The sequence below is a fragment of the Sitophilus oryzae genome, unplaced genomic scaffold (assembly GCF_002938485.1).
Source record: "Sitophilus oryzae breed Bouriz unplaced genomic scaffold, Soryzae_2.0 scaffold_693_pilon_pilon, whole genome shotgun sequence".
In the NCBI taxonomy this organism is placed as follows: domain Eukaryota; kingdom Metazoa; phylum Arthropoda; class Insecta; order Coleoptera; family Curculionidae; genus Sitophilus; species Sitophilus oryzae.
In genome coordinates, this window is record NW_022147299.1 from 50,427 (window position 1) to 66,569 (window position 16,143).

The following is a 16,143-nucleotide window of genomic DNA, read 5'->3' on the forward strand; positions in this document are numbered from 1 at the left end:
CCTTGACAGTTCTGTTTGACGATTCATTTGACACATTTGAATTTGATTTGAAATTTTGTGGATTTGTCAGTCTTTACGGAACTTATTTTATGTTATTTATTATTTATTCTACTACTGATAGTTGTATAAAGGTGGTAAATCTAGATGGAAATTGTGGCAGAACTTAAATTAACAGTGACACTATCGCGATTTATCAAAAGACTCTAAAATAGTTGGTTGTGTAGCGTGCGGTAGCTCTCGGCAAAAATTGAGTGAAATAATGGAACAACTTTTCGCTAGTAAGTGACTATATAATATACATACGTGTAGTAAACCGATCATTTATGAAATTCACTTAAATTAACTAAATTATATATTTTTCTTGCATTTTTAGCTTTTATTTATTGCTTGTCAAAGATTAGATGTCAAAGAATTTAGATACGTTAATTTGACTTACCTGCTTCAGTAGCGTATCGGATGTTTGTGTTAATAAATACTTATTATAACTTATCTATTTTTATTAGAATTATATATTTTTATAACAATTCAACTATCAACATTTATTCACAACCTAAAATAAAACAACAAATTATTGAGTCTACCCCACGTCTACCCTACATCATAGTTTTACATTTTTTAATTAAAATTAGAACGACACTGATAAACCGGAATTTAAGTCGGCCATATTTGAGGCCTATCGCGGTGTACCTAAGATTTTTGATATGCTCCTTCTTCTTATTCAAAGTAATCGACCGTTTCCATACATTACAGCGACCCTGTATATCAAGTGCAAGGTGCAAGACCTTGGGTATTTACCCAAATTTCAATATACTCGAACCTGGTGTCTGCCTATCGCTGGCTAGGAATATTAACGCCAAATTAACACCACCAAAGTTATTGAACATATTCAATACTGATGATACGAGACTAAAATTTCGGTATTTTTTTGAATTATATCGATATTTAGGACAATCGATACTTTGTTATCATTCCTATTTTAGAGACTGGCGAGTTGCAGAGACAGCTGCCAGCTGATTTCCGAAGAAAAATTTAAAAGTTAAATTATTAAAAATATTTTTTCATAAGTTTTTTTGGAAAAATTGAACTATGACGAAAGAAATGCAACTGCTAAAAATATGCAGAGGAAGCTTTTCCCAGGTATTTCCAAAATCAATTATTACATAACAAAATAAGATAATGTTGATTATTTTGAAATTTTTCCGAGGGATATTCTTTTTTACCTAATTAAATGTTTATAACATGTTTTATATGTCTGGAAAATTATATTAAATTGATTCAGGGGTGTTGCAGGATAATTGTAAATGTTTCGATTATTATGAGTTTTAAAATACCTTTTTTCCATATTAAAACCCCCTCTAAAACTAAACGCCTTTCTAGTAAATTTAAGTTTCTCAAATAATTAGTTAATTAATAATGAAATTTAACTAAAATTAAATAGTTTTTAGAATTTGAGAATATCTATTAAATGATTAGGGAATATAAGTAAATTATAATTCGACACTGCTAATCATATGATATAATCTACATAATATAAAAATTAACTATACCTAGTAAAGTTAATTTAGATATATTTTTTTCTCAGTCTTGGTTGATTTTATATAATCAGAAGGTTACCTATATACAGGGTGCTACAAATTCTAGGTACGAGCATTGGTATCTCGGAAACCGTAATAGATACGAAGATGGTTAAATTGGGGCAAAGTTGCGCCTTGGAATGTTCACTAAGATACCATCAAAAAAGTTTTAAAAATTTTAAGGATAGCAGAGTTTTTTGGAAAAACGGATTTTTTTCAAAATCAGTTTTATTTTTTCCTGCCGTTACTTTTCAGGAAACCAAAAAACTAATTGCACATTCTTATAGCCACTTTATTAGAGCTATCTGTTAGTATTTTTAGATTTTCAAATTAGCTGATAATGTGTGAGATGCAGAGGCCAACTTAATTTTTTTAAATACGGACCTGCATTTTTTATTTCAGTTTTTGGAAGAACTCCTGAGTATAATGATATGCCACACTTTATACTTTTTTTTGTTTTGGGTACCTTAACAACAACAAAACTATTTAATTATTATTTAAAATAATTTCAAGTCCGACTCTAGTTTTTTAAATTATTAAATCTGATTATATTTATCGCAGGAATATTGATCAGCGCTAATTAACATTGAATAAGGAAAATCTAGCCAATTGAAAGATTCAAATAAATAATATCCAGGTCAGCAATTTAAAGATATTATTTTTAACTTTTTTTATTGTAAATTTGAAATCTCAGTGTACAATCTAATAATATGCATAAAGGCCGGTTCTCATATACGCTTCATCGTGCTTTACTACGCTTGACTTCATCGAGCGTCAAAATGTCGCGTTAAAAAGTCTTTGTGGTTTCTTACGTAGCAGTTCTCATTTACGCTGCGCCTCGCTTGACATCAACCGATTTGACGCCTCCAATTGTCGGAGAGCTTTCTTTCGCGCATTTGAAGTGCAGCGTTGCTCGATCAAGCGTGTTTAACGCTCTTGAGGTCCTATACAAGGTCGGAATCTGCTATTTTGTTTTGTGGATTTCTCTGCTGCTAATCCCAATAACAAATTAAATTTCCCTGGAGACATTCTAAAATATTTATAAAATTTGTTTGCGTCTTCTATCGGTCGTTTAAAAGCGTGTGAAATTCCACTTCTGACAGTCTAGCTTGGAAAATATCATGTACCCAATATTTACAGCGTTTTCTTTTTTTTCCGTTGTTCGTAATCACACACTGGTGCTAGAACAAATGCTCCATCTGATGAAGAACTGTCAGAACTGCTCATACTAAACATTTCAATTCAGGTCGTCTTCGTAGCCACACTGCTGGTTTCACGTGAACTGACGCTCCGTTTTGAAGCTTATATGTAAATTCATCTCGGTAAATTGACGCTTTGTCGCGAAGCCAAGTCAAGTACAGTGAAGCGCGGCGAAGCGTATATGAAAACCGGCCTTAATAGTAATCGTAGTTATTATAAATAAATCAACTTCTACAAACTAGTTTCTAATGCTCTGCCATGTTTGAAAAGGTTACCACATGGTTACCACCCTCCTCCCTATTGCACAAATTTATTATTAGTTAAATTTTTGAACATAGCTTCTTATACTTGCGAATGCATTTAGTACTCTTTTTTTAAAGTTTAAAGGCTTATAAATACTGTAACGATGAATAGATTAAACATTAAAAAAAACAGTGCCGGACTTGAAATTAGTTTAAATAAATTGTGTTCAAATGTCCGAAACAAAAAAAAGTATAAAGTGTGGCATATCATTGTAGTCAGGAGACCGAGTTCTTTTAAAAACTGAAATAAAAAATGCAGGTCCGTATTTAAAAAAATTAAGTCAGCCCCTGTATCTCCCAAATTATCCGCTAATTTAAAAATCTAAAAATACTGTCAGATAGCCCTAATAAAGTGGCTGTGAGAATGTGCAATTATTTTTTTGGTTTTCTAAAAAGTAACGACAGGAAAAAATAAAATAGATTTTCAAAAAAATTCGTTTTTTTCAAAAAGCTCAGCAATCTTTGACATTTTTAATGGCTTTTTTGATGGCATCTTGGTGAACATCCTAAAGCGCAACTTTGCCCCAATTTAACCATGTTCATATCTATTACGGTTACCGATATACCAATGCTCGTACCTCGAATTTGTAGCACCCTGTATACAGTAACAACTACTATAAATAGTTATTTAATTTTGTTTTTATAATTTAACAGGTTCGTTTGCTTCATATGTCTCCAGCTGTTAATGCTGAAGCCAAGAAAGACTCATCGCCACGTCTTAAGACTTTTTCCATCTATCGTTGGAATCCTGACCAACCTGACCAGAAGCCTTACATGCAAGAATATAATGTCGACCTTAAACAATGCGGCCCTATGGTTTTAGATGCCTTGATTAAAATAAAAAATGAAATTGACCCTACCCTTACTTTTAGAAGGTCGTGCCGTGAAGGTATTTGCGGATCTTGCGCCATGAATATCGGTGGTGTAAATACACTGGCATGTATCAGGTGGACCTTAAAATGTTGATTATTTATTTTTTTATTAATAGTGTTTTTATTTTAGTAAAATTGATGCAGGTTCTGGAAAAGCAACAAAGATTTATCCATTACCCCATATGTATGTTGTGAAAGATTTAGTTCCGGATATGAACAACTTTTACCAACAGTATAGATCTATTGAGCCATGGCTACAGAGAAAGTAAGAATATATATAATATATAGAGCTATAGCTCTAAGGTATAATCACTAAACCCTTATAAAATTTATAAGGCTTTACCATACCATGGAAAAAGCAAAAACAGCATCAAGGATGGCTTCGAAATGAAGATTACTGTCATTTTGTATGTTAAATTATATGGGGAATGTCATTTACTCTCATTTCCAAACCAACTTGACGGCGCCATTTTTGATCACACAGTACATTATCGTGCATTAATACGAATACCTGGGTTACTGTAAATATAAATGGTATGAACGTGACTAGTGATGGGAAAAACCGATTAATTTCAATAATCGAGTACTCGAGTTTCAAGCGATTGCAATAATCGAGCGATCACTCGAGCGAAATATCGCTCGTACTTGAAAATACGGTTTTTCGACCGTCGCTTGTTGTAAGTACGCGTTAACGCCAAGCGCCAAGCAGTAAGTTGCGTGCGCAGGGCATATTGCACAGGGCATTCTTTCGGTGATGAATGGCAAGTAGCAAGCGATTTGCTTGATCACTTGATCGCTTGATTTAGTTTATTTCAAAGCATTGTCGATGTAGGTCGTAAAATTTTGTCCCTCAGATACGCAACGGATAACGTCGTATAAATTTGCTACCTGCATGTATGTAGAAAATCGCTCGGCTTTTTATCGAGTATGTTTGATGACTTTTTATGATCATTAGAATCGGATTTCAATTTATTTCATTCTAGGATCGCTTGCGTTCGTCACTCGAAACTCGTCACTTGCATCGCTCGTTCATAATCGAGCGATGTCTGTTATTTCAATAATCGAGTACTCGAGCGAATTTTCGCTTGAGTTATCCCATTACTAATCGTGACTCGTGACTAAAAATTTGACAGCTAATAATGGGTTGGGTTGGGTTGCTCTCAGTTTAAGGTTACATATCTTCATAATGATTAAAATAAAAACTGTATACCATACCATGGAAAAGGAAACGGCGTCAGAGATGGCTTGGACATTATTATTGTCAATTTGTAGAAACGTAACGTTGTCTCTCTGTCTGTCAACTGGTCATTTATACTATTCTCTGCCACACGCACTAAAATCCAGAACACAGCGTCAATGCGGAAGAAAAGCATCACATGTCAAAAATTTGCATTTTTGAGATTTATTGCTGTACGAACTAAAAATCATTCAAATTTAATTTTTTGTTAACAGCAAAGCAGAATCAAAGGGTACTTCTTAGTTTATTTTGTCGGTATGCCGAATGCTAAGTAATGATATTAAGATCATTATCATTTTGAGTAAATTTTGAATTGGCTCTCCTGAAATATTGTGGTTTTTGAGATGTGACGCTCTTCTTCCGCATCGACGATAGTTTGAAAGACCAGCTGGGTATATTGGCATGACTGTATATTTTAGAGATACAGCTACCACTAAATCTGGAGAAGTTCAACAGTATTTACAAAGTATTGATGACAGAGCAAAGTTGGACGGCCTCTATGAGTGCATTCTTTGTGCTTGCTGCTCAACATCCTGCCCAAGTTACTGGTGGAATGGTGATAAATATTTGGGACCAGCAGTTCTTATGCAAGTTAGTATAAAACCGCATTATTAAATGTTTAGGCAATTTTGTAAAAAGAAAAATTTCAAATATTCTTTATGCAATAAGATTATGAACCAAAGAATTAAAATATGATACAGTTGATGTCATTGAATTTATAAATATTTATAATATCTTAATAAAAATAGGAGAGAAAATTCATTACATACCTACAATAGTTATTCTGGTTTTTATATAGTATCCATTTGTATAATTTAATTATAATATTTATAGTTCTGATGTATCCAGGGCGGTCCGAACTGTATTCCGGAAACTTCTACAGCATATTCTGCAGATAAAAATAAGTAATAAAAATGTATAAATTATGTCCTAAAATGCTTAGTTTCGGAGATACAGGGTGTAAAGTTTCATTTTTATTTCGATTTTTTCAAATAATTTCTAAAGTAACGTCAGTATTTAGATGAAAATTGGTATCTGGGAGTTTTTTCACATGAGAAATATGATTTTGATGTCAATATGATTCCTACTTCTAGAGGGCGCCACCTACATATTTTAACTGGTTTGAAGAGTAATAACTTTTCTTTTGTACCTGTATAAAACTACTGATTAAAAAAATATACATTTACGACAATATATCAATATATTTGGGATCGAAATTATCAATACCTGTCATCATTGACATAAATTAAACATGTTGACTAAATAGTTATTAGACAGAAATCATAAATTTGAAATGTTTTTGTGCCAACCGTTTAACAAAAACTGTTTTATCATCATTTTTTCGAAGAAAAATTTATGAAGATATAATTTATAAAAATAAAAAGTTACAGTAGTCACACCAATTTAAAAATATGTAGGTGGCGTCCCCTATAAATAGGAGTCATATTGACATTAAAATTAAATTTCATATGTCAAAAAAACCCCAGACACCAATTTTCTTCCAAATATTGACCTTACTTCAGAAATTATTTAGAAAAAATCGAAATAAAAACGAAACTTCTACACCCTGTATCTCCGAAACTAAGCATATTAGAACATACATTTATACAAACTTTTTTACTTATTTTTATTTGCAGAATATGCTGCCAAAGTTTCCGGAATACAGTTCGGATCACCCTGTATATGTAATGCTTAATACCACATAGTTTTCATTTACTAATTACTGTCTTCTTTTGTATTAGGCTTATCGCTGGATCATCGATTCTAGAGATGACGCAACTGCGAAAAGACTCGATAAAATGCGGGATCCGTTCTCAGCTTTTCGTTGCCACACTATAATGAACTGCACCAGAACATGTCCTAAGGTAATGCACTATAAAAATTCTACTGAAATATGAATACAAACAGTTATTTTTGCTTCAGAGTTTGAATCCTGGACGGGCTATTGCCGAAATCAAGAAACTTTTAGGAGGGGTGGCTTCGAAACCGGCCCCACAGATGAATCCTGTAGGTCTAAAACAGTAATTTATTGAATGTCCATAATACTGTAAATTATACCTTTTTAAAATTCCTTTGTTTGTGAAAATTATTAAAATATATTTATTTGTTCCTTGTTTTTCGATTTTTGTATACCTTTTTTTACCTCAACTGTCAAGATAGTGTCATAAAAAAATTTATGACACAAGTTACGCCTTTTTAAAATTTACAAAAAATATGTTTTATAGCGAGATTCGACAAGAAAAAAAGAAAAGTGTTTTCGTAAGAAAATATTGATGTTTATTTCTCGCAGCATGAAACGTCAAAAACGTTGGATAAAAGCGTAAGTAGTTTTAATTTTTATAAAAAAAAATAATTTTTATGAAAAATTTAAGATTTGTAACCACGCCACTGTCAGATTATGCCAGGAAAAATCATATTGCACAATGTTGCCAAATTAATAAAAATCAACTCAAAATTACCTCCTAATGTTCCCAGTAGACATGCATTTTCATAAAGAACTTTATTAGAGTAATTATATTTACAGTTATGTCAATATGAAAAATATCTTAATCTCAATTTAATTATTAATGAATTGAATAAAATTGAATTGAATAAATCAACAGTTTTTAAAATAATAGAATTGCAACACTGCACGGATATTAGGGATGTGCGATTCTGTAAAAAGAATCGATTTTTTGGATCGATCTAGATCGAATGACCGCGAATCGATACAAGAAAAATCGGAAGCTAAAAATCGATCTTTTTTTTAATTCAATTTTTGACTCTGATTTTCCGTTTTTGCAATAAATTAAAAATACATTATGTTTTCTATTCTTTATGACTTTTTTTACACACAAAGGCATAAACATAAAACAAAATAAAGTTAAATTAAATTTAAAATTATTTTGACAAACAACGATTTCAGGATTTCACAAAAAATGTCAATCGTCGTCAAACGTCAAATATAAAAAATTGTAATTTCGTTTTTTGGATTAGTATAGTCAGTTCGCACTGAGTATGTTTCCCTCTTTGTTCATACACTAATTATTATTAAAGGATAGAAATACCACAGTTCGCTTTTACTGACGTAATATAGAACATTGTTCAATAAATGCGCTCGGGCGCCATCCAACGTCCTGAAAATAAATTTAAAAAAGGTGTTTTCGATCAAGGACTGTATATATTCTAAAGGACTCTTCGATCGCGTCAAATCGCCGCTGTCGTAGTCGCCGTGGAATGCTACGTCACGCTGACCAGCGCTCCACAGTGCGGCGGATGGTTATTTTAGCGGAACAAAATCTCAAGAGCAATGTTTGGGACTTAAAATCTAAGAACGTAGCAAATGGTCTAATATATAGCAACTATATGGTTAAATTTATTTATTTATTAACATCATAATTTATTAATAAATAAATACAAGATAATAAAACTATGATATTATTCGTACATGACACACAAAAACCGTATTGTAAACTATTGCCAAATACATAAAATTATTATATCAAAAAACTCTTTAGCAGTTTTTTTTAATTAATTTGTAATCTTCTGACACCCTCTATAATTTATTTTAAAAAAATATATTTTATTTTGAAAATAATAAGTAAGATAGATATTTTAATTTTAATTTTAACACTCGGTAATTGTAAATTCATATATAGTAAGTATCTAAGACAATTTTTTAAACTCAGTGCCTTTTGATGGAGTTGTTTTGTTTTTATACTATCCGATTGAAATGAATCTTTTTGGGCATTCATCTGTTAAGCTTGAACTCCCTGTGACTGTGACTACCTGTGTTGGTAACTATTGGTAACTCAACAGATCTACATCATTCAATATATCGATATTTGAAAAAACAGTGAAAGTTTGATATCTGCAGAACAAAGGCACGAAGGATTTTAACAAATAATATAAGTACAGTAGAAAAGCACATACCTTTGGCAATCTTCAACATAATTTGGCTTTCTAATAAAATGTATAAGCACTTGTAAATATTTTGTTTTCGTATGACCTCTGCCTTGCTGAGCAGGAAACGACCAAATTTGGTTGATAAAAATGTATCGAAATAGAAAGAATATTCATGCATTTTTGTATCAATTGGAATGTCTACTATTTATTCTTATCAGTACACATTTTTTGGCTTATTTCTAACCAAACGCTTTAGTCCCGCTAAATTTATCTTCCAACGCACTGTGCGCTCGTCCCTCAGGGTGCAGCCACACTATCCTAAAAACGGCGTATCGGCGTAACGGCGTAACGACCTTGAATCGATTTCCAGTAATTCTATTGGCTAAAATTTTTGACAGATGAATTTGACAGATAAAATTTCTGACAGATGAATGTTTCAGCCAATAGAATTACTGGAAATCCATTCAAGGTCATTACGCCCGTTACGCCGATACGCCGTTTTTAGGATAGTGTGGCTGCACCCTCAAATGCAAAAATAACTGTCACTGTCTAAAATCTTTAGCGCCAACTTCAATTCGGTCAGTAGATGACGTAAAAAAACTGACAGTGCAGGAAGATAGGAATCGAACTATCCTTATCTCTATAGTATTCTTGGTTTTCGATTGACTCTGAAATTGAGCATAAAATTTGGTGGTTGAATGACGATTCGATCTCGGTCTAAACGAATCGATTCAAAAAATTGGGAATGGCATGTCAACAGATCGATTTTCTGAAGAATCGATTTAAATCGGACATCCCTAACGGAAATTAATTTTGATAATGGACCTGTCCGAACTGTCATTGCGTCTGCTTGAAAAGTGATAATTTGTCTGGAGTGGCGAAGAGAGTATTGGATTGGTTAGGAAATTTTTGTTAACTGACGCACACTTACGATCTCACGATGTTTTTCAAGATTCGCACTCCGTAATAAACGCAGTCGACATTCAGCATCGGTAATCGAAGTTGTTTTACTAGTGACAACAAGGTCAACCAGACTACGGTCATTTGTTGTTTAGCGTGCGCCGAAAGTTAACGTGATGAGTAGTGGTTTGGACGTGTTAAGTGGCTCTTTGAGGGTGCGGAATGGAACCTTTTCTAAATCTAAGAACTATAGCAATGTTAAAAATTGCAGAAACGAAGAGGTGAAGGCATGTCCTAGCGTAATGTCTCCAGAAACGAAGAGATTGTTGCCGCCGAATACGGAGACAGTGCAGACGAAACCGTTCCCCATTCGAGGTATGTGAATAATTTAATTTTAAGGAAATAGTTAAGACGCTAAATAAGCGTACAGGTTTTGTAGAAGACTGAATAGCAACTTAAATTCGTACGTACTTTAATTTTATTAACTTTTTTAATACAGCTGTAAACAGCTGAGAGCTGTCAGATTGACAGACACTGCGCCGGCGTCAGTTTAAAATTTACACGTGCAATATGAATTCATGTTCTTCGATATTGATTTTGGAATACAATAATTAATATTATCCCAGTTAACAGAAAAGAGAAAGAAATACAGGTTTGAATAACAAGCTCAGATCGAAATACTATTTTATTAACTAAGTGTCTAATATTGATTTTAAGACAGTAGTTACGTTAAAATGTAAATGAGATTCATTAATAATTACCTACCCTTGATTACCCCCGTTGTTACTACCACATATACAATCCTACCCTGCTACATAAAGTTGATTTAAAGAATGTTGGAAAAATTTGGTGTTATATGATTTCATCATAGGATTTCATGAATAATTATATTACGTGCAATTTTTTCAGGAAACATGATGTAATTTATAAAACTTTCATTGAACCCACTAGAAGAGGGTATATTGTTCTTTCTGACGACGATAAGGAATTTACCTCGAATTTACCCATTTTCTGTTATAAATATTTTCATTACAAGTAAAAATTACCTACTTATAACATCATGACTAACTGCAGTACTTTTATTTTTTGCATGTAATATAATTTGGATTCTTTTATTATTTTTTTTTGTATTTATTAGTTAGTGCTTTTATTTTTTATTTGTAAACCGTTTTAAACTACGGGTTTTTTATTTTTGTATATGCATCCCATGTTTTTTATTCTTTTTGATTATCAATTGATATTTTTTTAATTATGACTAAATATTTACTATCTTTATACCTATTACAGTTTATTTATATTAAATATAAATAAAAATGTAATAGAATATAAATAGAAATAAAAAAAATACTTTGTAGAAAGTATTTTTTTTGTTTATCTTTGTTTACAATAGACATAAGGACAAAACTAATATCTGTAAACTTGACAAAGGTTTAATTCCTTATAAGATCTTGGATAAGATAATCTGCCACAAAAAAGATAAAAAAAATACTACATATAGGTCCTATAACTAGTAGTTAAACTGAAATCTTTGGAAAATCCCTGAACTCCATATTATGAGTTATCTGTAGAATTACCCATTTAAAGTATGTAAAAAAATTAAGACAATTATTTTGTAATTGTCATTTGATACATTTAAAAATATTCAATTATGTATTTTTCAGAACTAAGTAGGTATATCAAAATTCGGTGTATACAGGGGGTGAGTCAAAACTAGGTGTCGTATTTATCTGTATTATGGTGTTGTCAGTAGTCAGTACTAGACAAAATGAATTTAGATTTTAGATTACATACTCAGAGACCTACATATCTAGTTGACTCATTTTGTATATGGCAGGCAATTTAGTTTATTTTACTATGTTTAGTTTTAAAGGAAACCAAATACCGTATGATCGAAAAAAAAACGGCGTCCAGTTGGCTGTGGAAATGAACATCGATGACATTTCCCATATAATTTTACATAAGGGATCTTCATTTCATAACAATCGCTGACGCTCTTTTTTTTCGATCAAATGATTTGCGATTCTTTAATTTTTAAAGGCCTTTAAATGTGTAGAAAATTTAATGTAAAGTAAACGCTCATGTTCCAAATAACAAATAACACTCGCTACAGATTTTGACAGTATTGTATTTTTAGAACGGGAATTTTATGAAAAATTCACTAAGGAAAAAAGTATACAGAATTTTATTTGACAACTACAACTTAGTATTAAAATATATAGGTGTTTGAATCACCTTATGATGAAAATATATATATCTAATAATTAACACCTGAAAATAACTTAAAAATTAGCTCTGTTTTATCTCGATAATTGATTTTTGCTAATTTTAAGCACTTGTCAGTACCCACAAAAGCCACCAGCAAAGCCATAAAGGCTCTCATGATATGCAGAAGACTGGCCGGAAATAGATGGGGCTGCTCCCCTAACATTTTGCGCTGGATGTATACCATGATAGTAAGACCCATGATTACTTATGGAGCAGTTGCCTGGTACACAAAACTAGAGCAACGGACGGCAAGGCTAAACCTGTGCAAAGTCCAGAGACTAGCATGCGTTTGCATCATAGGAGCCATGAGAACCTGTCCAACAGCAGCAATGGAAGTCATTCTAGATCTAACACCACTGCACATTGTCATTGGTAGATATGCCAATGCGACAATGATTAGAATGGTCACTAACGGAATTAGTACTGGGAGAATTGTCAGATCAGGGGCTTGGAACACCCTCAAAAAGGAAATACTACTCCTGCAACTCCCAGTGGACGATATGCCAAGAACGTACAACTTTGACAAACATGTCAATGTAGTATTGAGCAATAAGAAGGATTGGAAGAGCGAAACGCTTGCCCAGCAGTTAAAAGACCATACCGACCATACCATAACTTGATATACTGATGCTTCCAAAACCAATACGGGAACAGGGATCGGAGTATTTGGGTCGAGAACTAAATATTCCGAACCAATGGGCACTTACCCTAGTATCCTACAGGCAGAAATCTACGCTATCAAAAGATGCGTACAACTTATCTTAGATAGGAACTATCGGAAACAAGAAATAACCATCTTATCTGATAGTCAAGCAGCATTAAAGGCGATCAACTCAGTATCAATCAATTCGAAATTAGTCAAAGAATGCATAGAGAAGCTGAATTAGCCAAAGAAAACAAAGTCCTCCTGCACTGGGTGCCTGCTCACCAAGGGATAGAAGGCAATGAAAAAGCAAATAATCTAGCTAGGAAAGGAGCGAACACTCCACTAACTGGACCAGAACCGTTCTGCTTTCCAAGTGGTAACCAACTCAAGGCGGAACTCAAGAACTTGGAAGATTCCATCCGCAACCTGGAATGGAAATCTTGCAATGGTCTAGGACACTCGAAGAAGTTTCTGAGGGCTTATGATCAAAAAAAATCACAGATCTTCCTGGGTCTGAGTAAGAACAATCTTCGGATTGTCACGGGGTTTTTAACAGGACACTGTCTCCTCAATGAACACCTCAGTAGATTGAAACTAAGAAGAAACGGCGAATGCAGATTCTGTGGGGAAGATGGTGAAACACCAGTACACCTCATCACTGAGTGCGCCGAGACGACAACCATTCGTGCCATGAATTTTGGTACGACTGATATTGGAGATGGAGAACTACCCTCTATAAAACCGTCCCAGATACTGGCTTTTGTCAAAGCCCTGGGACTGTATGATGAGTTATGATTCAAGAAAGGGGGACACAATGGATCTGTAAGGTCGAAGTGATTAACCCCCCTCCCACTCATTCTAAATTCATTCTAAACCCACAAAAGCCAGTGTGGTGTGGTCCAGGAGGGTACCATTAATCCGCATTAATCACAACTGATAGTAAACTTATTTATGAGATTGTTATTGCAAAGGAAAAGTTTCCGAATTTCGGTTATTACAAGTCAAACAACATTTTTATTATTAACATATTATTTATTGACTTGTTTTTCTATGAATAACTTAATTGACCTGGTGAGTCATACTGGTTGTATTCGGCATTGTAAAAAAGGCAAAGCAAATCGGCGATTGGTAGTTGGTAGTTTTTGACTGGAATATCGTATTTGGTGCCTATAAATAGTGCATAGTTTAAGTTCAGAGTATTTCTAAGAATTTTATTACCTACTTTTATAGTAGTACTGTAGTAATACTTACCCTCTAAAGTAGGCAGTTTTAACATATTTTGTCCAGTATTTTGTGAACTATTGCTCGATATAATTGTTTCGTTCTTAACAAGGTAAAAATAGATAGTTCTATTTTAAAAATAATACAAGGATGAGTACCAAATAGAACTATGAATCATCATCATCATCATCATTTTCAACTTATTCAACCATTTCGAATTATGGTGTAGCCTCCCTCACATACTCTCTTCATAGCTGGATCCCTTGTTGTCTATTGATGGCTATGCGGGCCCAAGTTATCCCTGCTAATTTCCTAATATCATGGTCCCATCTCAGGTTCGCTCTTCTTCTAGGTCTCTTAATTACTTGTGGGTACCATCTGTAATTTTTGTGGTCCATTTGTTGTCCGTTCTTCTTGCCAGGTGTCTTACCCATTGCCATTTGAGGGATTTGACTCTGCGGATGACATCTATCTGGGTCTTTTGTCGTATCCACTCTATTCTTTTACTGTCTCTCTTGGTGATTGCCAGCATATTTCATTTCATTGTGCGACCTGCAGTTTCCTTATGATGTTAATTTTAAGTGTCCAGGTTTCGCATGCATAGGTCATGACCAGTAGTACACCTTTGTCGAATGTTTTCTTCTTTAGATAGAGTGGCATTATAGATTTGAATATGATTGAGTTTCGTCCATAACTACTCCATGCTATCCAACTTAATTCTTCTGTTAATTTCTGGTAGTAGAGATCCCGAGCTGTGTATTAGTTGCCCCAAATATATATAATATTCTACTATTTCTAGTGTTGTGTTATTTATTAGTTATTTATTAGAATGTTTACGTTATACATTAGTTTTTGCTGAATTTTTATTTTAAGACTCTCTTTATTGCTGGCTGTAATTAGTTCAGTAATTTGTGCTTGTAGTTCTTCAGGACTATTGGAAATTATAGGACTAAGTCATGAGCGAATCTTAGATTGTTAAGGTATTCTCTATCTATTTTTAATCCTTTGTTTGTCTAGTCCAGTTGACGAAAGATTTCTTCTAATGTTGCTGTCTTCTAATGTTTCTTCTAATGTTTCTTCTAATGTTGCCTTCAGGACTATTGGAAATTATAGGACTAAGTCATCAGCAAGTCTTAGATTGTTAAGGTATTCTGTATCTATTTTTAATCCTTTGTTGGTCTAGTCCAGTTGACGAAAGATTTCTTCTAATGTTGCTGTCTTCTAATGTTTCTTGTAATGTTACCTTCAGGGCTATTGGAAATTATAGGACTAAGTCATCAGCAAATCTTAGATTGTTAAGGTATTCTCTATCTATTTTTAATCCTTTGTTGGTCTAGTCCAGTTGACGAAAGATTTCTTCTAATGTTGCTGTAAACAACTTTGGAGATATCGCATCCCCCTGTCGTACTCCTTTGCCTGGTGGGAACTCTGTGGTTGTTCATATCTTGAAGCGCCTTTTTTACTTCTCCCACGAGAACCTCTGGGGCGTCGTCTTGTGTGAGGGGCAGTCTTTTTTTTTTCATGTATGTTTTCTGGGGTTTTATATACTATGTCGCTTTGGAACCTAGTTACTGTTGAACTTTGAATATTTCAACAAATCAAATTGTATAAACAAAAATAAGTAGTAATATTAAAATTAAATATGAAGTATGAGAATAATATTAATACTAATGATTCAAACAAATATAAAAACACATCAACAACATCAATTATACTTACAATTAAATAATAAATGTAGAATTACGCAGTATGATCGACATTATCCTACAGATTACCAATGATAATCAAATTAAAAGATAACGTGATGTGTATATGGGCGTGAGACTACCGAGGAGAACGTATGATCGAAAAAAAAAACGGCGTCCAGTTGGCTGGGAAATGACGATAGATGACATTTCCTATACCGGGTGCGTCTCAAAACTGACTCACCTCTATAACTTTTTTATTTTTTCAGATACAAAAACGATATTTGGTAAGTTAGTATATGACTAAATTAGGATTGATTGACGTATTCAATTGTTTTCGGTCACTTTCTGTGTCA

The 16,143-nt window shown here is 33.2% G+C and overlaps 2 protein-coding genes across 3 annotated transcripts in view; both read left to right on the top strand.

The window, feature by feature from the left end:
• The first annotated feature begins 973 nt into the window (after positions 1-973).
• On the top strand, positions 974-7,299 carry LOC115888285 (succinate dehydrogenase [ubiquinone] iron-sulfur subunit, mitochondrial-like). Its single transcript, XM_030907962.1, has 6 exons — positions 974-1,137; positions 3,731-4,023; positions 4,079-4,213; positions 5,605-5,776; positions 6,928-7,050; positions 7,109-7,299. The coding sequence occupies exons 1-6, from the start codon at positions 1,087-1,089 to the stop codon at positions 7,208-7,210; spliced, it is 876 nt and encodes a 291-aa protein (XP_030763822.1). The 5' UTR covers positions 974-1,086; the 3' UTR covers positions 7,211-7,299.
• Positions 7,300-7,356: 57 nt separating this feature from the next.
• Positions 7,357-16,143, top strand: part of LOC115888284 (6-phosphofructo-2-kinase/fructose-2,6-bisphosphatase) — a 141,175-nt gene continuing 132,388 nt past the window's right edge. The window contains exons 1-2 of one of the 2 annotated variants that reach the window (XM_030907957.1): positions 7,357-7,505; positions 10,242-10,345. In XM_030907957.1, coding sequence (XP_030763817.1) covers positions 7,459-7,505; positions 10,242-10,345 — 151 coding nt within the window. In that variant the 5' untranslated portion in view covers positions 7,357-7,458. Of the gene's footprint in view, positions 7,506-9,930; positions 10,346-16,143 lie in introns of those variants that run through there. The other variant, XM_030907955.1, reaches the window with a different exon arrangement.